This window comes from Zonotrichia leucophrys, chromosome 5 (assembly GCF_028769735.1).
Source record: "Zonotrichia leucophrys gambelii isolate GWCS_2022_RI chromosome 5, RI_Zleu_2.0, whole genome shotgun sequence".
NCBI lineage: Eukaryota > Metazoa > Chordata > Aves > Passeriformes > Passerellidae > Zonotrichia > Zonotrichia leucophrys.
The window spans coordinates 45,073,752-45,099,842 of NC_088175.1; the positions used below are offsets into that span (position 1 = coordinate 45,073,752).

General features: G+C 37.8%; 1 protein-coding gene across 4 annotated transcripts in view; it reads right to left on the reverse strand.

Moving 5' to 3' along the window:
• Positions 1–26,091, reverse strand: part of INSC (INSC spindle orientation adaptor protein) — a 120,409-nt gene that overhangs the window by 11,537 nt on the left and 82,781 nt on the right. For all 4 annotated transcript variants that reach the window (XM_064714167.1, XM_064714164.1, XM_064714166.1 and 1 more), the window contains 2 exons: positions 5,514–5,685; positions 3,159–3,337 (listed from right to left, as the gene is read on the reverse strand). In XM_064714167.1, coding sequence (XP_064570237.1) covers positions 3,159–3,337; positions 5,514–5,685 — 351 coding nt within the window. The remainder of the gene's footprint in view (positions 1–3,158; positions 3,338–5,513; positions 5,686–26,091) is intronic.

Consider the following 26,091-nt stretch of genomic DNA (forward strand, 5'->3'; position numbering starts at 1 on the left):
CCTCTTTTGACAGATCTCAAACTCCATTAAGACTGCATACACTACACTGCTGAATTTAGGCATAAACACTTCTGAAAGGATATTTTGATTGTTTTTTGAAGTAAAAAATCTGCTCTTCAGAGAATAAGTATCTGCAGAAAGAAACAAAACATGGGACATTCATATCCATTTTGACCCAAAACTGTGGACAAAGGAATCTGGGAAACAGTGCTTTATGACTGTTCTTATACAATGTATTTTGTTACAAAACTAAGGAATCTCAGTAGAATGTTGCTGGCTACAGAAACAGTCACATGCTTCTCTAAAATGGGCAATGATAATCTTGTTTATCCAGTTTAGTCCAGTTCTCTGTTCTAGATTTCGTTCCTGACCTAATCTAACACTGCCTGGGAAATGAAAGAAGGAGGAGGTTGGTTTTTGGATAGCAAAGACAGAAAAGGTTGGGGTTTTTTTTAGTTTAAGTTTTTTTAAATGTTTTTTGTCATCTGGACAAAAAAACTTTACAGAATTCAAAAGACAGAATTTTAAAGGCAGAATGTTATTTATTTGTACCATCACAGAGGGTGATAACTAATAATAATTTTATGTCTTGTATAGAAGGACATAGTGTGAATTTAAGATGAGGCAAAATGGCACAAAGGAAAACAAATTTCCACGTTCCTTTGCAGCATTTCAGCTTCCTCCCAGGTTTGGTTTACAGTAAAGCACACTCCAGTCTAGCAGAATAGAATTTTTTTAAATCAGCATTAACACTAAAGTAGTAATATAGTTAGAAATATTAGGTAGCTTTCTATAAGTAGTTGTGCTACTTAAATTAATATTTGTATGAAAAACAGAGCATTTAAGTTTGAGGGGTCTTTTATACTATTTTCTAATATTTTGTATCAGCTATGTAAATTTTTACTTTGTTTAATCACTTTAACATTTAGTATAACTTATTCCAAATCATCTTTTTTACTGACCAGGATGACTTGGTCATTCAGAATGGACATCAGTGCATGAGAATATATTTCATATTGGTTCCATTATCCAAAATAGAATCTTGAATCAAAAAATTTTCAAATCTACTCATCTTTAATGTACATCTCCCTAGACAAATGGCTACTGTCTGGGACATAATATTATATATACTGGGAAAAGATTCGGACTACATTACTTACCTAAAAGGATTTCCTGTCAAAAGCCAAAAAACACAATTTATGATACCATTATAAAATATAGTATTGCAATGCTGTTTTTCTTTTTTAGCTGAGTTTATTTTCCTCATTGCAATGATAGACACAGAGCAAATTAAAAGGCAAAATATTCCATGAGACTGCTGCAATCGGCAGACATCATCCCCACCCCCAAATACAAGAAGCAAGGGAAGCTATCCACTCAAACACACTTGTTCAGGAATTTGAAGGAAGTCTTCTCTCAAGGCTTTGGCATTAGCAAAACTGCTTGACTGGCAGCTCTTAAAGACAAGATGAGCAGCACTCAAAATCCACCTGGACATTCAAAACCCCAGGGAAGGATGTTATAGTTCCCATTGCTACAAGAGCCAAGGAGACAGCTCAGAATCTTCCTGCAGCACGCCACAGAGAATCCTTGCTGCTCTAGGTTGTTGTTCTGAGAAGGAAGATGAGGTGTCTGGGGGATGAGATCTCAGTTTTTGAAGGGAAGCCATTCAGTTTGCTGTTCATCTGGCTAGTGAGATGAACTTGCAGCCTGCAAGCTGCAAAAGGCCTGGAACTAGCCTGTCACCTAAAAAAGTCATATATATTTCTTTCAAGATCTACCTTCCTCAAAAAAAGGGGCTTGCTCTGCTACCCACAGAGCAAACTGTAAACTCACAGCTGACAGCAGAATTCAGATGAGGACATAAAAAATAAGGAAATCAAAACTATGAGAGCATACAGGAAGAATTTTTTAAAAAGTGTGAAGGATTGTACATATGTAATAGTACACAGCCATGACAACACCACAACTGATATCTCTGACTTTGCCCAAAGAGTACTACAGCAATTAGGGCTTAATTCCATCTTTTTATACACAGACCTGAGCTGAAAAACTACTAGTTGCTATTAGAAGCTAAAGCAGCCCTAGTAATCCCTCTAGAATACCAATAATCAGTTTCTAGGGTCCACTGTGCCTTAATTTCCAAGGCCTGGCTGATGGCTAAGGATGAGCAAAGCCTTCTGTGGCAGTGTAGATCCTAAATCTACCATAAGTCATCTTTTCTTATCTAAATCTACCATAAATCATCTTTTGGCTCCTTCAGAGCTGTGAAAGGGAAGGTTGTGAGGCCTGAATGGTGGAAGTTTAATTACAGTCACAAGGTCTCATGGACAGAAGTAGGTTAAGTTTGCTGAGTCCCAGCCTCCATCCCTCAGCAGCCACTACTGAACCCTCAGGCCTCATGCACATCACTGCTGAGGCAAAATTAATCACTGAGACACCAAATAAGTAGTGCCTCTGCACCATCCCAATGCATTGGAGTGACTGAGAGGAGCAAAAGAATTCCCCCTGATTTCACCTGTGCATTAACATAGACATTTAGTATTCTCTAGTGTCCCTTTACTAAAAGAAAAAAACTTAAATATTGGTGAGAAGGAAAGAGAAAGGCAAAAGCACATTAGCAGTATTTGCCAATAAAAATTTGCAAGCCATCTACCAGGCAGACAGGACTTGGTCTGAAGCCCACCGACGTCAATGGGCTGGGGATCAGGTCCTTATTCAGCTTTTGGAGCTAATTCCTCTTTGAACTGACAACTCTATATTTAGGCTCCATATTTATCTTTGCCTCAAAGCTCTGTCCAGTCAAGTTTTGAATCCCTCCAACGACAGAGATCCCATAACCTCTCTGGGTTTCTGTGTCACTATTTGGCCTAATTCATGATGAAAAAAAATAAATTCTGCTATCTTAGATATATGGAATTCAACTTTTTTTTTTTTTTTTTTTTTTTTTACTTTTTGAAAATCACATTAAAGCTGTCATATTTTCAATGCTCACTAAAAAATTAATAAAAAAACAACCAAAACCAAATAAGGAACTGAAGCAGATAAACAAAGAGGCAATACAATTAAAAGAACCAAGAAAGGATTGGCTATGTCAAAACAGACACAGTGCTGAAATCTTTTGGCTTTTACACAAACGTGACAGAGAAATTCCTCACCTGATCCCGGGAATATGGAGTATCCACTATGTGTTTGTCTGAGCATGCTGCCAGGAGAATCTTCATTGCATTTAACTGGAGCAATATTTCACAAGCCATGGTATCAAAGAAAGTGATGTTGGCAAGAGCTGCTGAAGCCAGCAGGAAAACTTCACCTGATGAGGCTTCTTGGCACAGTTCTAGGAATGCAGAAAATAAGCTGGATAAAAGTCATTCCTTCAATGCAGCTGTTAAAGGCAATATTTAAGCATCTGCAGCTTGCAATAGTGATCTTATTAGCCGATATCAAGTTCATAAACAGGGAGATAAAAAAAAGGAAACAAAAAATATAAACTTAATTTTTGTCAGTTATGTAACATCATAGAAGGATTTAGGGTGGAAAAGACTTCTAAGATCATCAGCTCCAACCAAATCCATCTCTGCCAAGTCCATCACTAAACCATGGGCCCAAGTGCCACATCCACACAGCTTTTAAATACCTCCAGGGATGGCAATTCAACCACTTCCCTGGGCAGAGTTTTCCAGCATTTAATAATTCTCTCCATGAAGTAATTTTTTTCCTAATATCCAATCTAAAACTCCCCTGGCACAACTTGGGGCCATTTACTCTTGTTCTAACACCTGTTACTTGGAAGAGACGAACACCCATCTCACTAGAGGCCCTGATGAACAATATGCTCTACCTAGTATACCGTTCTACTGGGAATATTGCACTGCATGTTGTTCAAAATAAAGCTTAATATAACTAAATAAAATCAAATACAGGAGGCAGAAAGCTAAAAGTAAATTATCCATATGAGAATAATTCCATCCCCTTCTTTAGAACAAGGTAGATGTTGCTTATCTCTAAATCTAATTCTCTGTAGTCGAAAATCCTCCTGCATATTTTTCAACTTCAATAAGTGCTGAAGAGACAGCTACCTTTTAATCCCTTGTACATATGTACTTCAACTAAGATGTGAATCACCTGGTAATGGGATTTCTGCATGGTTTAAAAATTAAACATATTACAGTAATTCAATTACTGAGTTATAAATATTACAAGGAAAGTGGTGTGTGATTACTGAAACAGGTCTTGCAAAGTTATACATGTTCCATTTTTAACACTTACATTTCTTGGGCAGAATATGTACAGCTAAAATTCCTGCTCAGCTTAAAGAGCAACAACTGAGGAATGATCCACTACCTAATACATTCTGGATAAACTGTTCAGATTGGCCCTTGACTGCAGTTCACTAAAATAACCCAGAAAATCATCTGAAACAAACCAGGTCACATGCTGCTAGCTACAACAGAACCAAGCTCAGCACAGGTTAATTCCACCCACTGGCTTCCGGGCAGTGTTAGGGCACAAGCTTCTCTGTTTGCTGCTGGACGTCAGGAATAAATTGTTCCCTTGATTTCTCCATCATTAGTTCTGTTTTGGCCTACTGAAGAATGCCTAAATACAGCTCAGATAATTCCCAGCCACAGCAGAATCCTCAAGCACTCATACTATTCTTTTTTTCTTCTTTAAAAAGCAAACAAACAAACAAAAAAAATACAACCCAGCTGTATCCAAATTGAAGTTCTACAGTTTAACCAATAGGTTCACTAGAAAAAATTCTGAATTTACTGATCTATTATACATGAGAAATCAAACCAGAAAACCCAAACAGTACCTTTTGACTTGGAGCTCTGGGAGACTAAATTTCTAGACTAGACAGAAGAGAATGCTTGAATGAAAGCTCCTGGTATTTGAGAGGGAGGGAGCACACTGCCAGAAATAAGGTATTCCTCTCTTTAGAAAGCAATAAGAAATGTCATCTTGTTTTTTCTAAAATATCCTCACTGACCCAGATCAAGGAAAGTCTTGCTGCTACCTTTGTCTCACTTTACCATGGATCAGGGGCCTAAACAAGAAAGACAGAGCTTTCATTTTCTTGTAACAATACCCATAGATTATATGACACTCTACTTTTCCTCTGAATTATCATACAAATGCAGATGTAGTGGTGAGCTTGAGTCTTAGCAAGTTTGGAAAATACAATAGGCATAAAGGTTATCAGCTCTCAATATTCCTCTTTTACAGACAAAAACCAAACAAAAGGATGCTTTGCTGGTCCTCCTTGGCTCTTAAGATAGACTTTCACACAGATACTATTTTTACAAATATTTATAAATTCTATTCACACGAGGCCTGGAGTAAAAAAAAAATATTATGTAATTGCAGAATTCTCCGGTTCAGAATTTAAAATTGTTATTTCATCTGTTAAGGGAAGGATGGTAAACATTATTTAGGGAATATTTCTAATGAAAGGCTCATACCTTAACCTGTTACTTTAACTGGACTCAGAAGTCCTGTGGAAAACTTACTGACAAGTGCTGTCACAATTTCTTCCATATTTTCCAGGAAGCTGCTGAGATGCTGAGTGAATGTGAGATGTGGAGATGTGATCTGGGCAATTACTGCTGCTGCTTCTGCATGGGTGGCTTCAGAATGGCTGGTATCAGTGAGGATGTCAGCCAGGCACAGTATCCCATCCACCTATGGACAAACAAGAGGTAGATGTAGAAATACTATAGGAAGCACTTTTGCAACCAAAGATGGTTTTCTATTTGTCTTTTCTTGGCAGTGACTAAACTACTCCATTTATTTTCAAAAATAACTTAAACTTGGTGGCCTTTGTGTCACAGGAAGTTTTAGTTTAGCAACTAGAAATGAGTTCAGCATAAGAGTTTGTTGTCCTGCCAAAAGTCTTGCAGTTCCTTCTTCCTTAATTTTTTTGTGAAATCAATTTTGGTCCAACAAAGTCTTCTCTGACAGACATCTAAAGTTAAATATAAATGCAAAAATAAGCTCTGATAAGCAAATGTTCATTGCTACTGTGCCTCATTTGAGCTCTACTACAAGACTCAAACTTCAAGGTCTAAACAGACAAAATTTTTTGGCCACTTTTCCCTGAAATTGTCACAAAGCCAACACAGGATCAAGAAGAATACTATTAAGATGACCCTGGCCAAGCTGGTCCTGATGAGCTTACAGAGCATTTATATTAAAGCCAGGTCCACACATCCCTTGCATACTTCAAAGGGAAACAGTATAATGAGAACTGACTTAAGTTTTTGCTTTTAGAGTGTTTCAAGTGCTCTTACACAGTTCAGGCAGATAGATATCATATGCACACATATTGGTTTAAATAATTGGAGACCCACTGGCACAACAAAAGACAGCAAAGGGCACATCCATTGGACTCGTGAGCAACAAAACATAGCAAGGGAGTGTTCTCTGTGCACAGGGGCATAATGTGTGAACTTTCAAATTAATAGCAATGTGTTTCTCCCCATTTAACATAGCCCTGAATAACTTATCACATTGACAAGCAAGTTGTTAGACCATAGGATCATTTAGGATGTAAAAGAACCCCAAGATCACTGAGTCCAGCCTATGACTGACCACCTTGTCAAGCAGGCAAGGCACTCAGTGCCCTTCAGTCCTGGTGCCTCTCTTGGGCAGTACATTCCAAAGCCTGACAACCCTTTTCATGTAGGAATTTTCCTGATGTCCAGCCTGACCCTTCCCAGGTGCAGTTTGAGGCCATTTCCCCTTGTCCTGTCACTGGCTGCCTGGGAGAAGATGTCAAGTCCCACCTTCCTCCACCTTCCTTTCACTGAGTTGTAGAGTAATAAAGTCTCTCCCCTGAGTCTTCTTTTCTCCAGGCTAAACACCCCCAGCTCTGCACACTTTAGAGATACAAGGAGGAGTTAAGAAGGCTTAGTACCAAAATATGCTTGAACACTCAAACAAAAAACAAACCCACATTTGTGTTTCACACCCACTCTTGGCTCTGTCAATTCAAAGCTTCCTCACAATATCCATGTTAAGTCCTACCCATTATCTTCAAAAAGGGTATTTAGCAAATCTCTTATTCTCATTTTTATTATTTATTAATACAGAATGTTGAGTTATCTTAATTACTTATCCTGCAATGGCCATGAATTAAATTATTTGATAAGTACTGACAGTTACAGTATTTTATGAGAAAAGCCCTCAGGTAGATAGAAGTAAAAATTATTCTCTGTAAGATTATTCACTGGGATGGAATTTTTAATAAGAAACAGACTATATCATTGAAACTCTAATAACACAGACAAATAGAAAAGAAATTATATCTCTATTTTTCCCCAGATCACAAATGGTATTTATTGTAGAAGCTCAAGCACTGGCAAAAAGAGAAAGAATAAATTTTCAATGTTGAACTTTTTCTTGACAAGCTTTCAACATTAATCTACCTACAGCAAAATATTTCCTCCTAGTTATGGCAGAATTCTACAGCTTGAAACAGCAGAGTCACATAATTCACTGGGCTTCAAGGTATATTAATAGATCTCAGTGTCAAGAATTAATCTATGTCCTCACAAGATGATTTAGTACCCAAAGTGTGCTAGACAATATCATATGCAAAACCCCACAATTTTGTCACCTTGAAATCTCCCCAGATCGCACCTTGTCTGGGGTCCAAAGGATGTTAATAACAACAGGCAGTATAAAAAGTTAAACATATTCCAAGACACTCAAAAAATACTTCACAAGAAAGTTCTTCTAAGATCCACTTCAGTCTTCAGCTCTAAATTTACTGGTTAAAATTCACTTGGCCTACTTATATTCAATGCCCTTGACAAATGACTTAAGAGTACTTTTATGCTGTTTGAGAACAGGTAATGGCTTATGAAAGACAGGTACAAGTACATGGTTAGATTTTTCTATCACCAGTAATTGTGTAAATCTACATTAATGATACAAGCTTCTACTGCTGTACTCAAATTTTAAATCACATATTTGATTTCATTATTTGCTAAGTGATAGGTTTTGGAAATTGGGTGTAGCTGAATTGTGAATAAAAAAGCAGATACCATTTTATTCAACACAGAGAGAAATTACATTTTGGGTCTGTGAAACCCAGCACTAGTTATTCTCCTTCCTTTTCAGAAACACGTAAAATACTAACAAATTCAGCCGAAAATTTTCTCCATACACTTTTTCCTCCTATCTTCAATATAGAAAATAAAATAATTCTACTTCAGCAGGCAACCCCATTTATAAGTGTCTAGCAATAAATTTTAAAATGACAGGGGAACAATCTAATAAAAGCACTTTAACATCCAAAAAGAAATTGCTGCTCAAAGCATTTTTATAATTAGGTTTCACACTGAAAGGAACTTTGGATGGCTGCCCTGTTTTCTGTTTAATTTTGGTGAAGTAATCAGCTAAATGTCAAATCTGTTCATCACCTTGGCAATACAAAAGAACCAGTTAGCCAGATAATGCAAACAAATGAATTCCATGAATGCAACAAGATGCTGTGAAGCCCCTGCATTTGAGGAATGGCGTTCAGTAAATGCTTGATCACTAATATTTCAGTATTGATAACTGGAAACATGCCAGTAACTTACATCCTTATGAACATAGCCCTGTTGTAGAAACTTAATCCAAGTGACAAAATAAATGTGTGACCATGCTACTGCATAGATCAAGTCTTCTGAAAGGAAATAATTTCTTTTTTTCTACAACAGGAATGAATGAGTTTTGGGGCAAAAGTCTTGTTTCTTCAGTATACCTTTCCTTCCTCCTAAAAATATTAAATAAAACTAGGCATCCGTTAAAGATACCAATACAGAACTTGGGATGAATTGCATTAATGACTTCATGATTTGAAATATTACACACAACAGCAATCTTAACTCTCTGCTTCCCACAAGGGGGTTTAAGGCAGTTTTCCCATGCCACTCTGAGAACCAAGACCCATTGCCTTCCTTTTAGAAATATCTATGTTCCTTTGTATAAAATGCTGCTGAAATTCTTATAGCATGATTTTCCCTACCATTCCTGTTTGCTCACTTAACATTCAAATGGATCCCTATGTATTGGTAAAACTTTGGTCAAAACACTTTTTTGTCTTCTCTAAATTGATCTCCAGAGTCATTTAGTGAGACTGGAAAGTCTTACAGGCTACTGTCAGCTGATTTCCCACTGTGAATTCCAAGGATAACACTATCAGCCCAAATTGGGTGCTTCTGGTAAGAACAATCAGCAGATTTCCAAGCAGTTTTACAGAAGAATAAAATGAAGATGTTGAGATCCAGAGGTAGGGCAGCAAATGTGGAAACAGTATCACAAAAGGGATTACCCCTTAAACAACTTTCCCAGAAGAGAATTTCAAAAGCAGAGGCTGCACCCAACAGTCAAGAACTGATAGATCAGAGCTATGTGTCTTCTCTCCTTTCACCCATGCTGTGTAATAACATCTCCTACCTGAAGCCAGGACAGGTTTACTGTGTAGGTGAAGACATGAACATTAGGCGCGGCAAACCAAACATATAAATGTGGATAAAAATCCAAACACATCAAAACTTATAGGATGAGAGAGAGGGTAACTGAGAAAGAAAGCAGGGAGGGAGGATTATCCTATTCATCCAGCAAAACCCATGTATTGTTATTCTGATGACTTGTTACTGAGTAATGGAATTGAATGAGATGATATAGTAACAAAGTGATGTCATTAAAACATCCCCAAATATAATCCTTAATAATCCAAAGTACTGCAACAATTCCACGGCAGCAGCAGTGACCAGTGAACAAAACTTCAATGATTTTATAACTAATGCTGTACAACAGTGGCCATGGCACCTAATTCAAAAGCCCTGTTGTGTACACCATGGAATAGTGTGTGGCTGAATAAAAGTTGACCAGTTCCCAACTCAGTAGCTTTGAAACTTCTGTCAATAACTTTAGCTTTGTATCTAAACTGGCAGTGAGTTGTGTTTTGGTTTGCAGCAACTTTGACTACAACTTCCCTTTAAAACTCCCTTCCTTCAGACGGAGCCAAGCTGATGAAGAGGTATTTTTTCTTTCTGATGTTTATCCACCAAGGAGAAGTATAAATTTGATCTAAGAATATTGTTATGTGCATAAGAGAAAAGACATTTGGCTGTATCAGCTTGAAGGATGCATTAAGTGTGGCAATGCCTGAGTAGCAACCTTACATCAATGCTGCAGGGAGAAGCAAAGTGCAGAGCAAGATCAAATAAAAAGATCCGTACTCTGGACTGTCCAGGAGTCAAAAGATAAATCCTGTGCAAACCCTTTCTCCCTATGAAACCAAGAGGAAGCAGCTCTGCACCTCAAAATTCATGTTCCTCAGCACTCAAAGATGCTCTAAGTTTGTTGCAGATAGGAAGTACAAGTGGTTGTCAAAGAGATAATAGAGAATAAGTCATTTTATAGAAAGGATGGAAAAAATCAGAAAAGTCGATATCCAAGACAAGACTTCTTTCTTGTCTTTGCTTCAAGGATAAGAGAATAGAAGGCTTTGAACTCCCTCAATATTGAGAACTGAAGTGAAGCATAAAACAGTCTTTTAAAGCATTTTTGTGGTTTATAAAAGAAACCAGGCACTACACTCTTAGCCTAGCAATATTCACATATCCCCAGTCCCATAAATCACAGCTTACATTGCTTCAAACTACTCCCCACAAATATAAGTGAAATACCCAAGGATAAACTCACCTTTCCTGAACTACTCCTCCAATGTGATATCCCTCAATTTCTACAGGATAAACCCTGAGTGGCTGCAAAGGGCATGAGCAGAGACTGCAAAGGAATTCACTTGCAGCTATGCAGAAGTCACTGTAGTGCAGGTAGGTGTTCACAAAATTGGGTTACATTGATAAAACAGAAGGAAAACCACTGGTCACAAATGAGCACAGAGGCTTACAGGGGAAAGAAAAGACATTTGCAATTACCCTCATACCCAACATTTGTTACATTTTTTTTCTCCTATTCTGTCAAACAATCCCAATAATGACTATGTTACCTGTAGAGTCAGAACCCTGTAAGAATAAGAAAGAACAATTTATGATAAATATTATGATATATATTTAAGTAAGAACTATTCATTATATATATGATAAAGATTACATATTATAAAGATTAAATTCATGAAGTTATGTGACACATGACACCAAATGTTTCTCAGGTTCTTGTGCCTTACATTTCTGAGGGCTGGATACAACAGCTTGTTTTTAAATTGCAAGAATCTATTCCTATTTGTAGGGTTTTCTTGGTATCTGCATCTGCATTACAAATTCCAGAAAGTACATGCTTGTTTCTTTTAAATAATGGATAAGGCTTTATATATTATATTTTGGGGACTGAAATCCATTAAAATGAAGGCACACAGACCCAAAAAAGGACTTGTCAACAAGATGAGAGGAACTGTCAAGTGGTGTACAAGAATGCTGAACAAGATACTGGGACCCGAAGTCTGAATTAAGGAGAGACCATACATTAGTCATTTTCACATAGCCCTCATTTTTATTTACCCTGGGGGGTCATAGTCTGAGAAAAAGAAAAACACCCACTTCAACTACTCCTATAAACAAACAGGTGCTCTGGGTTATGTGTAGCAGGGCACTCCAGAAAATGAGATGTGCTCCCTGAAAAAATATGCACTAGTCATCTACTTCTAAATAAATAATGTCACAGACACTTCATGGTGTGAGGGTAAATTCTCCAACACCTAGAGCCTGGCATTTAAAAACAAGAACACTCTTTCAACATGTTTGATGACTTTGTATCATTTAGGTTTTGAAGCGACACCATGGGTTTTATTTTCTAGTATCTCTTAGTGTAGTTCTTCATGACAAAAAAAACCCCAAAACTCATGCACATTGCATTTTTGGAGGACCCTCATTTTATTACGATAATGAGAAATGGTCTCTATCCAAAAACAGCAGCATGGAGGTCACAGCCAGTCATTATCACCTAATCTAACTCTCCATAGTGTCCTTCCTCTCTCAGGAAAAGTATCTGATAATCTTCCTGCCAGAATTCTTGATTTGTTCATGTCAAAAATTTGAAACCTTAATTATGCTGCAGATTTAATTTATAATGTTGACAATCCCTGGTTTTATTATTGCTATAATTGCACATACAATTTCTCTCATTGAATTAAAATTCTTGACCAGGTGTACAGCATTATATCCTGACTTTCACACAAATACAACCCTACTCTATTCTCAAATGACAACAAACACCACAGTAGAAAGCAGAGTTACATTAGAGAGGTAGAGAAAGTGAGCAATGGACATGCATAAGAGTCAAAACAAAGCACAACATCCTATTTTAAATACGAGATTTTTGCACACTCTTTTAAGAAAAATATCCTCCTGCAAACAATTTTCCTGCACTTCTCATTTCAATGGTGTCCCTCAATTTAGCCTAAAAATATTCACCCTCTAAAATGCATGGCTTCTGCAGTATTTCAATCATATTTACACTAATCAAATGCACTATTACAGTAGAATATTTGTATAATGTAATGTATTAAATATGCACAGTAAATTGCTGAGAAAAATGGGTTTATATCTAAATTCACATAGTTACCAAAACTGACTCAGTGCTTTACTGATAGTTCTCCTCCCAAAATTTCTGTTGCTGTTAAGAACCGTGCTATGAGGCACCAGGCATTAATAGAACTGTTTGCTACATTCATTACTTCACAATGGCTGTTCAATTATTTTAATAAATTTTTTAAAATAAATTAGCTCCAGAACCAACCTTGGATGTGCCAGATTTTTATTGGCAGAGACTTTTTACAAGCAAGTTATAGAGTTTTATGATACCCATTTATAATGAAAACACTCACAGTACTTTTGCAATAAAACTTTTAGGGAGCAACTCAATAAGAGTTCATTCGTGTTGTAATAACAACAGAGGAAATTGCTACCCTTATTTAAATAAAAAATTCACAAAAAGTGAAAGAGGGGTAGTTTTTATCTGGTGAGAAATGATAGAACTTCATTGGCAACAGCAGACCCAAGTTATTTGGTCCTAAGATTCCTCTCCTGACAGTTTGGTAAATCTCCTTGGGTCTCCTGCATTGATTTATGTCTATGACTGCAGTGGCAATAAAATAATTTCAGAATTGCTTTAAGCCAAAGAAATTCAAGTTTAAGATCAGCTGTTCCCATACAGTCTCTTTGAGAAGTCAGAGGTCTACTAGGAGTCATTAGGTAAAGTGATCTCAGATGTTTTTCTCTCCATTAGCACCTTCCAGTGCTGCTCTTTGGTCAAATACAGTTGCTACATTGATTCTATACTAGAAGAAATAAGAACAATCCTTAGACTCTGAGAAAATGGAATATTTTTACAAGCTGAATTTTGATTTTTCTTCTATGCAATATTCTTTGCTGTCTTAACAGGTCTCAACATAAAGAACCCCTCTTATGAAGAATAACAAACACATATATTTAAAGTTAAGCTAGTGTTTGAACTAAGAGGAACAAAGGCACAAATTCTGTTACACTTTCAGTAGAGATTGTTCTTCAATATGTGAAAATCCAAGGATAAGTACCATACAGCACTTTGATATAGGGGCAGTTACATTCTGCATTCCAAATCCTATTTCCAAGTCAGCCTTTTTTCATAAGCTGATCTAACATCAGAAAAATGGATCAGAACTGTCTGAAATTGAATTTACCTAGTGAACAGATTCCAGCTTCAATAGTCCAGGATCTTCTCAGGGTATTTTGGATAGATAAATGTGGAAGTGTTATGTTATGGCAAAGATAAAACCCCAATTTGCCTTATTTTAGCTGCTTATTTTAGATCTGGGAAAACAAATATGTTACTTAGGAAAGTCCCAAACAGTGTTCTGATTCTGTCATCCAGTCACTGCCTGTTTTTCTAATATTGCCCCTAATCCAAAAATCAGTGTTCTCATTCTTAGAAAAATGCAAAGGATGTTATGGCAGAAGGAATGTAACAGCTCCAAAATACTAGCGTTCCCCAATAACACACAAGGCTCAGTTCTCATAAGCAGTAAAAAACTTTCATTCCATACTCCAAACCAAATGAATCCACCAGATCTGTAAAGCTCAAGTCTGGATTAGAAATTTCACATGACCAAGCTGCATTCTGCCATCTGCCAGTCCATAAAGAACAGAAGAGCCACTGGAGCTCTCCACAGAATGCTGTTGGCTTTCTCCTGGATCCAGGAGAGCTCCCATGATTAGGATCTGTTCTAGTTCACAAGGAATCAAAGACATAACTGGACATCTAGAAGTGATACTAGGAAAGGGTGACAGCTAGGATTCTGAGGTATATACACATCACTCTGAAACCACAGACACTGAATCCTTTAGGTCAAAGAATGTAACCTTAAATTAAAATCTACCAGACTTTTAGAAAGAACTCAAATTCGAGGCATCCAAAAGAAGGAAAATGCTGTTTTGAAGGACAGTGCCTTGCCCAGAATGAAACTGTGGTTTACTGGACTTTCTCCTGAAACTTGCCTTCTGTGCACTCTCCATTCCCAAAAGCATTAACAAACAAAATCAATATAATTTTCTAGGCAATCTAATCTAGAATAATTCAGACTGTAAATAAAATATTTCAATGGAAGTATTTTTCCAGTATTTAATCTCTACAGCTGACAAAGAACAAAAAGAGAAAGAACTGTGGACATTCTATTTATATTTTCATCACGTCTCAGAGTACAAATACGTCCAATTTCACTGGGCAACAGGCAGAGTCCTGGTCACATCCTTCTCATCCTTGGGAAAGTGTAACAAGCCAGAACTGCCACTGGAAGAAATGATAACAACTGCTAGGGAAAAGCCACTGCAAAGTCTGAGCTACGTCTTTCCCACTATTTTTTACCAAAGATGAATCTAGCATATGAATTTAACTTTTTTTTTTAAATTTACTTTGACTGATGTCAAATGAGGAAAGTAAACCATATAAAACAGGATTCAACATAAAAAAATTCTACCACATTCAAAGCCAACAAGGATCCTGGTGGGAAAAAAAATGATCAGTGTAAATGACTTTTTAAAAATCTCCCATGTTGCTTATAATTACATTAGTAGCCTCCAAATAAAAAACTCAAGCCAATCTCTCATACATGTTTGCTTTCCCTCTATACATAAGAGGAAGAGATGTTCTAGTAAAGGTCATCCAAAACTGTCTCGAAGTGAGTCTCTTGTGTGCTAAGAACTGACAGCTCTCTCCACAAATAAAGAGCATCTTCAGGCTTTATTTCACCCAAAATGTGTGAAAAGTACCTTGCAATTGAGGCATATTAATGTTATGACAAAGTGAAGGTTTAACATTCTTCAGTGAAATTAGGAGCCATCAATAAAAGTCCTTGCACCTAGACCTAGTTAGGCTAAGAACTGTTCGACCTCCCATGTTGTCCCAAAAGTAACTCTAGGTCTTTACAGGTTTCAATGCTCTCAGACTGCCTGGGCACTTAGGTGTTCTGTCCACATCTGCTCTAAAGTTCTGTATAAAAACCTAAATAGCAGTTGTTGCACTGAATGCGTGGGCTTTTGTTTTCAAAATATTTATAGAATTGCCAGTTTTTCAAGCAACTTTACATGTGTACATACAGCAGTTAAGATACATACAAGGGAATAGAGGGTGGTGGGATTGCACAGGCTTGGATTTGGTTTTTTTAAATCTTAATTTGCCTAATCTGAATTGCCTGGGAGCCAAATTTGGGGTTTTTTAAATTAAGTTTCTGTCATTAAAAAGCCAGTTCAAATTGCACTGATATTTTAATGCACTAGGTGGCATAATGTTATTCATATTAGAGAAATTAAATGATTCACCAGCATCCAGATATTTTGTTGGATAAAATTAGTTACTCTTTCTGCCACATAAGAAGTGGCCACCCTTCACTGGGATTTTGTCTGTGACTATGATTTTCACTAACACCCATATCAAATACCAATAACATTTATTTCCATATTGCTTCCCTTCAAAATAACTTCCATATTGTCAACAGCAAAGATTCACCATGTACTCTGGAGATTCATTAGTCCCACCACTGAGCAAAGACATTTCTAAAGCAAAGTAGATCCAAACCACCTTTGCATGATCCTCGCCGTGACAGAAAACTTATGTTTCTAACTCCTAATGCACAAAACCTGCAGGATAACTCTGTCATCTCCATTGCCAACCACCTGCTGGACAGGTTGCCCTGCAGCAACAGAGATGCTGGCAGGCTTTTTACTGACACTCATGGCTTAGATCCTTAGCTGTTTTAGGGGAGAGCAACTTTAACCAGAAGTAAAATACAGGAGTCACTACAAAGATGAATGGCCAAAGTAAATACAAATACTTCTTCCAAAACCCTAAGGATTTTTAAGAAAAGGACAAATGTTTTTGTTCAAAATAACTGGCCACAAACCATTCTTCTTGAAAAAAAAAAATAAAAACACCAGCAGTCTAATCAGATGGCTTTTAATGAGTTTTAACTGATCTCTGTTAATTCAATTGTAAATCTTAGAATCTATGTTACTGAAAAGGTCCTTGTTACATCCTTGCCTATCTCTCTCTCTCTCTGTGTTATTTTCTCTTTAAACGAAAAAATACTAATTATTGGAATAGGCATACTCTTCTTTTTAGGACTAGAAGGATTAGAAATCAGCACTCATATCTTCTTCAAAAAACAAGAGAGAAAAAGAAGGAAAAAAAAAGCCAGTGTCATCTTGACTTAAAATCACTTCCTTGCCATTACCACTTTCAGCAATTGTCATTCTTTGTCTTTTGGGGTTTTTTTTCTGTAAGAAAAATCAATTGTAATTACATGAGTATGTCTCAATTACCTGTCCTTTTTTTTTGGGCTGAATGTCCTGGCCTGATTAATTGGACTTCTCTGTCCTAATGTCTTCTCCAATGCCACAGGTCCTAAGTGCCTTACCTTCTTCGTACATTTTGTGGCTTCATTTTTACTGGTTAATACAAGACATAAATTCTTCTAGCAGAGAAATGTGCCAAAAATTAAATGCAAGTGAGTTATTTCATGTTTAAAGGAGCTTGAAGGGAAGATGAACCAAAGGAGAGCAGCAAACAGAATTTTTACTCAGAGTAACCAATATCATTAATACACTGGCAAAGCTGGTAAAATAAAAGTGCAGGGTGTGTTTCTCAGCCTTATATGATACAGCCACACAGAAATCCATGGGCTGGAAAACTCACACACCACCAGTTCCCTGGGGCAAAAACCATCAAAAATCCTTTTCTGAGTGAGGAAAAAAGCAATTTGTCATGGCCTTTAAATACGTAAATAAATTTAGCTAACTGGAGCAGGAAGTCAGTCATGTGTCTTCATCCATGAACCTTTCCTAGGTGAGATCCTGTGACGTGTAACCCAGTTTTTCCTCCAGGATACAGGATGAGACATGAGCAATCTTTAGTAACTAAAAGGTGACTTATGCCTTCTAACTACTTTTCTCAGAACAAATCAGGTATCTTGCTCAAAAAAAAATTGCAAGCCTATTCTAACAGCTCTTTTGCCTTCACTTTAGTTATAATTGCTTTCTCAGCCTAGACAGTAGTAAAACACCATGTTTGGATCAGCCACGAGGTTCACATTACACATATGGGGGAGATTCTTACTCCTCAGTGACTTCATTTCCCTTTCATACCCTGTGCTATGATAAAAAAGTGAAGATAAAAACTTACTTACCTACAGCCACATGGTATGTGGCTATAGGCCATTCAATAATGCTATTTATTATCCTTCAAATGAACTTTCATTTCTCCAGAAATTGAGTGTTTCTCAGACTGAACAATAACCAGATTAACATAAGTCCTGGAATGTGTTTTCCTGCATCCAGCCACTCCTTGCAGACCTAGAAGAATTCCGGCAGGGACAAAATGCCAAAGTCTGTGGTGCTTATGATGAAATGCTAAAATAAATGCAAAAGGAAGAAAGTGTTAAAACAGTTAAGGCTGGACAATTTCTAGGAACTCAGATCATCATTCTAATTCATCACATTTTTGTGATCTTATAAGGCCTATACATAGCAGGAACTGAAATCTGAGCACAACAACACCTTGTGTGCAGGAACATCATTCTAATTCACTCCATTCTCTTTAGCACAACATGTCAGCTATTCCCAAATCCCTGCTCATCAGAACTACTTACAATACATGATCCCTGGGAAAGCAATAACCAGAAGATGACAAGTGCAGATAGCCCCCTTCCCCATGGAGCAGCATGTTGACCACCCCATAGCAAATAATATTATTTACAGAAATCTGATAGACAATTTATTTTGTAGCATGTTTTTTTGAAGTTGTTCTGCTTACAGCTCATTCTTAGTGCCCATATATTTTAATGGTGCTGTGTTATCATTACCTGAATTTAAAGCTTGAAGACATTTTTCCCTTAATAATTCCTTCCCTACCTGACACTCTTGGCATTCCTCCTGTTCTCAACTCCTCTCTCATGCACCTTACAGCCTTTTCAGACTGAAACTGTGCAAGCAGCCATGCTTTCCTTCTGATCCCCCTTTCCCCTGTGCACAAATCCTGCTCCTCACATTCTCTCCAAGTTTTTCAGGCTGATACTCTCAATATCCAGGCATTACTCTCAGGGCAGTGGGAATAGAAGGCATTTTTGCCCACCTCCCCAAGGATGCTCTTGCATTAGATGTTGCTTAAAGATTTTTTTTTTTAATTAATGCAGGTAAGGCAGAGGGTCTATCCTGTAGGAAAACAGGCCATCCAGGTTGATGCGAATAGATAAGAGAACCTTAATTTTTCAGATTAAAACCCTGTTATCCATGGCTTACCTTGATTTAGGAGGATGCTTCAGTGGTGCATAGCTTTGGTTCCCATAAACCGGCCTTCCCAAATCCTGTGCTGCCTTCCTAAACTCAGGATAGGTTTGGGCAGACCATACCCAGGAGCAGCACAAGCTTTGCTGTAATTCCAATCTCCACTGGGTGCCACTATTGCATAGTATAATGTGCATTCACTGCGGGGAGTCAGCAGCCTGGCAAAACTGACTTTTAACTTGGGCTTCCCTGTCATGAAGTTTTCAGACCAGATGTAGAGAATTATCACTTGGTTTTTATGACCCTAAAACGCCACGTGATAATCATTTTAGCACAGAAATACGAGGATGATTTAATTCTTCCTAGATCACTACAGCTGAAAAGCTCTAATGAAAAAGTGCTCAGATTCTTTCCTGATTTTGTGCTGGAATAAGCCTTTCTGCCCCATGTGTGGATGTCTTCCTCCATGCTGACTGATAATCAATTTACCCCTCTATTTTGCCCTATTTTTTAATCTCACTGCAGCGGGCCTGGATTAGATGACCTTTAAAAGTTCCTTCCAGCCCAAATTATTGTATTGCCTTATCTCCAGCTAAAGTGCTTTGAACACAGCTTAACCAGCACAAGGGGAAAATCCTACCACAGACACCTTAAAAACACTCAGTGCTCTTAAACTGTGTGCACATCCCAAGGATGGCAGTAACGTTGAAATACATTATCAGCCCACTTTTAAATTAATAGAAATTAAGTATTAATTTTACGGAGTGGATTTAATTGCCATTTGATGGTGCATGGATATCCACAACTGGAGAGATACCATTCTGGTGATTTGAGCTGTAATCTAAAAAGACTGAAATTTAATCCTATTAATCACTTTTTTAAATCATGGGCAGACAATTCAATCACCTTTGATGTATTTCACATTATCCCTGCTCTTGTATTTTGCTTCATTTCCTTTTCCCAGGCCTCAAATAAGTAACTAACTAAATAACTAAGCAATATTAACTAATACTATATTAATAAATAAAAATATTTAAATGTATACATTCTATTAATATATGCAATAACCTATGTAATCACATAAATAAATATTAGCTAATGGATACTTTGAGAGCTTACAGAAAACATGCAAAATTCTTCCAGGCAAAACACTGATACCAGGAGATTTTCATGCCAGCCTCCCATCCTGGAATGATTTGTTATCCTACTCATTTGGCAGAGCTGACATAAACACAACTGCTGCAAGTTGTTGAAGATGAGGGAAGCAGTGTCTCAGTGTTTATGAAGTTTACTTTTGTAACTTGGTCTTTCCTCTCACTCCTCTCAATACTCATAGACAGTGACACCAAGAAGTACAGAAATGTCTACAGTCACTGGCCTTTGAAAGGATCTCAGCCTTTTCTAGTAGAGATCCAAAATACTTCCTTGAAAATCTGATATATTCTGGCACAGGCTTTATTGCAAACAGAAGCTTGAGCAACTCTGTCCAATATTGGTTATATTAAAAGAGAGATGGGCAAAAAAAAAGAGCATGTAAGGATTAATCTGACAGTCTAGACTTTTCTAAGACCAGAAGATACAGCAGCAAGAGAGAACAAGACTATCCAATAAAGCAGGGAAATCAACAAAAACAAACAGCAAGTAGAGTGAATCCTTATCTGACCCACAGTTGTTCAAAGCCAGCTAAACCATTGGCACCAGCAGCTACAGATCTGTGATGCAGGTCTGGAGGCAACAGGTAAGACCTGTGCTCTGCACCTGGACACTCCTGCACTGCTGGAGACTCAGAAGTGGCTGTTTGTGGCTAAGGAGAAACAGCTATTCATATGGCAAGGTAAATTAATAAGGTCAAGAAATTCATCCAGGGCAGGAAATAGAAACACCTGCAAAAGAAAATGGAAACAGAGGCAGAATTTCATACTGTTAGAGCAGCTCTGCTCTAGGGCTCCCTCAGCATTCCAGCTGCTGTTCATCAGGCTTGGCAAACTCTGCAGGAGTGACCATCACCCATGTGGTTGCCTCCATTATTCCTAGGTAGTAAGTCATGTCAGGAACAGCAACAGGACAAAAGAACTATCTACCTGCTCTTCAAATGGATTGGTGTCTATCAGGCATACCAATGAAGATGTGAAAGAATGGTCACAGATGGAAAGTTCAGGTTTATAAACCAATTTGTGCTTATCAAAACCTGGGAAATCTCTGTCTTTCTATTAACAGCTGTACTAAAAGCTTCTGGATAGGAGAGCCCAGTCCCACTTTCAGCAATTTAGGATACTTTCAGGAATCTAGGACGTGTATGCCTTTCCTACCTCACCAACAACTCAGGAAACTGTCTGTGCACAGCCACCAGGAATGAGTCTTGTGCTGCCTTCAGAATTCTTCTGGGCAATTGTCAGGGTATCAGAAGGCTTTAAGCTCAGCATAGCTTTCCAATTTTATTTATTTTTTTAGGGTTTGATATGTTTCTTTAACTTTCATTTCTTTCCCTTATTTTATGAATTGTAGTTAATCAGGAACTCTGACCAGTAAAGCTGAGGATAAATAGCCAATAGGGCGACCAGGAAATTATGTCATCACAGGCAGATCTTTCATGGCTCTTGCTGTACATCTTTATGTGACTCAGTACATCTTTATGTGGCACAGGGCTCAGCTTTGTGAGTCTCCACCTCTGCACTGCCTTCAGTCAGACTGAGGCTGTCACAAACTCTTTTCAGAAGGGGCTTCTTTGAAAATTCAAGATATACATAGAAAATGCTTGTCTCCATACAAAATATAACTGCACATATAGGTGAGAGGAAAGGATATAAAATCCTGAGGGACAGAGGGAGCACCTTTAGCTGGTATATTGACCTCTCTGTTGTAACCAAGAACAGCAGTGTAGGGACTAGTAAACAGAATTAGATGTGTCAGATACCACTGTAGTAATGACATCACGAAATTTCATGGCACACTGAAGAGAAAAAAAATCAACTCCTTCAGTGACGGATGTTATAGGTCCCCTATTGAGTGTCAACAAGCCTTCATGGGATATATGTAAGAGAAAATTTGGCCTCCCTTCAAAATCCAATTCTCTGAAGTGTTCGTGCCAGAAATGCCCATTTTTAGCAACCCAGCTAAGCTCATTTTTAAACAAAGACAGACAAGAAGACATTTGGACTCTGGCAGAGACACACAAGTGTGTCTTATGGAGACACAACAGAAGCTAGGAACAAACATTGGTTATACCAGCTGGTCTGTCAGTTATATATGAAGTATGAAGGAAGGGCACACATGTCCAGTGTGACAGAATTCTCAGTATGAGGGAAGACATCATGTCAAAAGCCTTACAGAAGTCCAGATAAATGGTATCTTCCCTTGTCCATGAGTTTAGTCACTCCATCACAGAAGCCATTCAGCTGGTCAGGCAGGACTGGTCCTTGGCTAATTTAAGTCACTGTGAAAACTTCTCCACACCTTCTTTGTGAGAACAAAGTGACAAAGATGAGTTCCTACAAAAGGAAAGGCCTCTGTCTTCTTGATTCTACTTGCTGGTCCCATGAGGATTCCTTCTTCATCTCATTGAAGATCCTTGTCAGACAAGCATATGCGTATGCCCTGATCCATACAAAACTTTCTGATCCCTTCCCAGGGACTGCAAAGGAACAAACTGAAAGCCCTCATAAAGGAAAAACTTGAGACAGGACTTCAAGGGAAGGAACAGTCAGTTAAAGAGCTTCTGTCTGGGAACTTAATGATAGGCAAGAGAAGAAAGGTACAGGTCAGGTAAATATACAAGCAATGCTGTTAGATGTTTAGCTAACAGGATTATTATCTTTACCAGAAGAGGTTGTTTTTCCAACAGCTCTTTAAGTGTTTTCAAAGATGCTTTATGAAACATGAAAGTTTTAGTGTAAATCAGGCAGTGTGCCAGACCTAAGTGGTTTCCTGCAAACAAGCCTAAGCAAAAAATCCAGTGACACACAAACACATCTCTACATCATCTGCCATTAATTATTGTTTACCCTTCCCTTATTTTAAGAAATACATGGAGACTCCTACTTATCATGGGTGAGCTTCAGGTAAGTCACATGGTAGCTCTGAGCTCATTACAAGGCTGGAGTAAGAAAAATCTCACACAATTATCTTCCTTTGCTTTGTTAGGAGCACAGACAAGACACTTCACCTGAGTAATGCCAGCCCTGACCTCAAACGTACATCACAAGGAAAGGATACCAGGTTTCATCTAATTAGCCAGCTGGATTACACTGGGTTTGATTTCCTCTGTTACTTTTTTACACCTCCCTCTGGGAAACAGTCATCTCATCTCCACTAAGGGCTAGTTTTTGGCCCACGTAGCAGAGTCAGAATATTACCACTAGGAAAATCCTGAGTGAGTTTTTTTGTTTTTATAACAAATAACCCCTTTTGTCTGAGGGTAAAGTTAAACTGCTGAGCACTCATTTAAATCAATCAAGCCTACTGGTAGAATGTTTAATAGCAGCCAGGGCTAGAACTGGCCAACACTGGTGTTGTAAAGTTTCCTGTATTTATTTTTAACTTGTTTTCTAAAGAGCTTTCTGACTTTTTGGCAGTGATAGGTACTGAGGACAAAGAAGGAGAAAAGAGGGTTTTGCCAAATATTTTGACTGTAATTTTGGCAAATATTGTGTGAAACCAAACAAAAACCACAAGCAACTGTATAAAATTAAAATTTTCAAAATACAAACTTGTGGATTTCCCTCTCAATAACAATATCTAGATTTTTCACATTTTAGGAACCCTCCTTGGACCTGATTTGCAAAGGTTCCTTAGTATCTGCAGCTAGAAAAGATTGCCAGCTTATAGCGGGACTGAATTGTGTCACAGCAGGACTCTTGGAGCCTCCCTGCCTAAGTGTGAGCTCTGGGAAGTGCTGTGGTGCAAGGGCTTGTGAGCACCACTGCAACTGGAGGAAGGGCAGTAGCACTCGTGGGAATGCAAGAGTGGCAGAAGTGGTTTTGGAAAAGAGCCAAGTTGTAAGCTGAACATAAACTGAGGTTTATGTGTTTTGCTAGTTTGAGCTACTACCAAAAAGCAAGCACAAGGAAGTGGTCAAGATGAGAAGTTGATTCAGAATATGGATGCTTTTGTGATGAAAACCAGTTTTCTGTAGTGCTCCCACGTCCTGTAACCCCAATATGTTACCAATATCTATTTCCAGACCAAGCCAGTGACTTTGTCTGACAGCCTCCATCATGTTACCCATATTTATGACTGAGATCAGCTCATTTATTAACATACAGAGCTATTTGTTTCCTACTGGAATGACCTAAAGAAAATAAATATGGACATTTTTTCTCCAGATTCCAGGAGAAAAAAATTTCCTATTTTTGAGAGCTTTGGTCATGCAGTACTTCTGTAAATATAGTTTTATATTAGTAAGGAATCCCATAGCTGCATTTAGATTAACAAAGGAAGGATTTTCTCCTTTTGCTTTTTGGTAATGTGCATCTGAGAATTCAGTCCTTCAAAATTAAAAGGGTATTAACATTTTTGAAAATCAATGTTATGCAAGCAGGAATAGATACACAAAAAAACATATAGAGCACTAGAAAACCCTCAGAGCAAGTTGGTAAAGGTGGGAAAATAAACATGAGAGAAGAATTAGAAGGAAAAATAATGCTGGTAGTGAATCCTCAGGCTCCAGAGGCATTTAAATCCCTGATGTGTTACCAGATCTCTGCAGGAAGGTACCTCAGGAAGGACACCTCTGCTCTCCTTCCTGCAGAGGTCTCAGAAACTAGTGAGGATTTAGGTAAGCTCAAGGATCAGCCAAGCAAGAAAAAGAAGCTCTGAGCAGTAAACTCTTTGGACTTTTCTATGATCCAGAAAATTCTTCCACAGTACTGAGTCATAAAATCTGCAGCAGGATGGATTGGTTAGATCAACTATTATTATTAGCTATAAGTTAGATCAACTAACTATATCTAACTATAAGTTAGATCAACTTATTGTTATTATTATTAGCAGAGATTTTATAGAGGGCAACTATCTACTTGTGTTCCTTTTACAAGCATTTTCACTCCTATCTCTCCTTTATCATGGCTACAGATAAGCTATTCAGAAAGTGCAACCTAAACACATTCAGTGCATGTGTTTACACCTGGCTACAGATGCAGATATGAGATGCAACAGTTTCCTGGTGAGTGAGGAGAAAAGGTTTATCCAAGCTATTAATCTGTTAGGTCCTTCTGTAAGACCATCTCTTTCCAGATTTCTGCCTCTGTCAGAGACAAGGGGAATATTTGAGGTCCAAAATAGCTCTCTGCTTGCACTCTTTTTAAATGCTTCAATTGATTGTCATTAATCTCTGCCTTCAGTTTAGGAGCTGAGTAAGCTGTTTCTTTCATCTTAAAATTAAATTTTCTTGATAGATGATGATGATTATTATTATTAGGTAGGGAAAACCCACCTGTTATTTGATGTGCTGGCTTCTGTTCCTTCGGACATCATTCGTGGATAATTCTCTGCCCTGATCACTGTCATCACTTTAGGTAATACTTTAAATTGTTACAGAAAAATCATCATCTGGTGATTTCCAAATTATTTTTCATTTATAAAATTCTCTTAACATCCTGACTTTTGAAACATAAATCTGGAGCTATTTGGAGAGCTTGAAATAAAATACTTAGGGAAATATAAAATCAATAAATAGCATAAAATACTAACAGAACTGACTGCAAAAACCATGTGTAAATTATATGGGAGCCAAACAAGTGCAGAGCAGTAACCTGGCACCAGTCCAAAGTTTCAAAATGAAGTTGGAGGGAATGGCTATCCACAGGCACTGCTCCAACTTGATCTTGCTCTTTGAAGTGTACACCTCAGTAACCTGTCATAACCTGGGGTCTTTCCTTTCCAGCTTTTAAAATCTATTTCAAGGAAATTTATCTTTTTAAAACAAGAAGAAAAAAGAGATTTGTAGGGTCTATCCTGCATCTCAATTAAAGAAACTGAGGTGTATAAAAAGGCAGAGCTGAGGGATAGATTAGAAGAGTGGTTGCTCCTCCTTCAGTAACTGCATCCTCTCTGGAAACCAAATGCCAAAGTACACCTCATTCCATCAGCTGTCACTTGCTGATGGAGCTCTCGCTGCTCTGCAGCCATGAAAAAAGTGTAACAGTGGCAAGATTTACTCCCAGAACAGCAGTGATAATACCTGAATGCTGCTGCAATGCCTTCTTCTGATCAGGTCTTGCTGAAACATGGAAAAAACCCAATAAAACAGGGCTGCTTTGACTGCTGTGAAATTTTTGCACGTGGACACATTATCACAGATCTGTGCTTAAGCAATATACCCCTT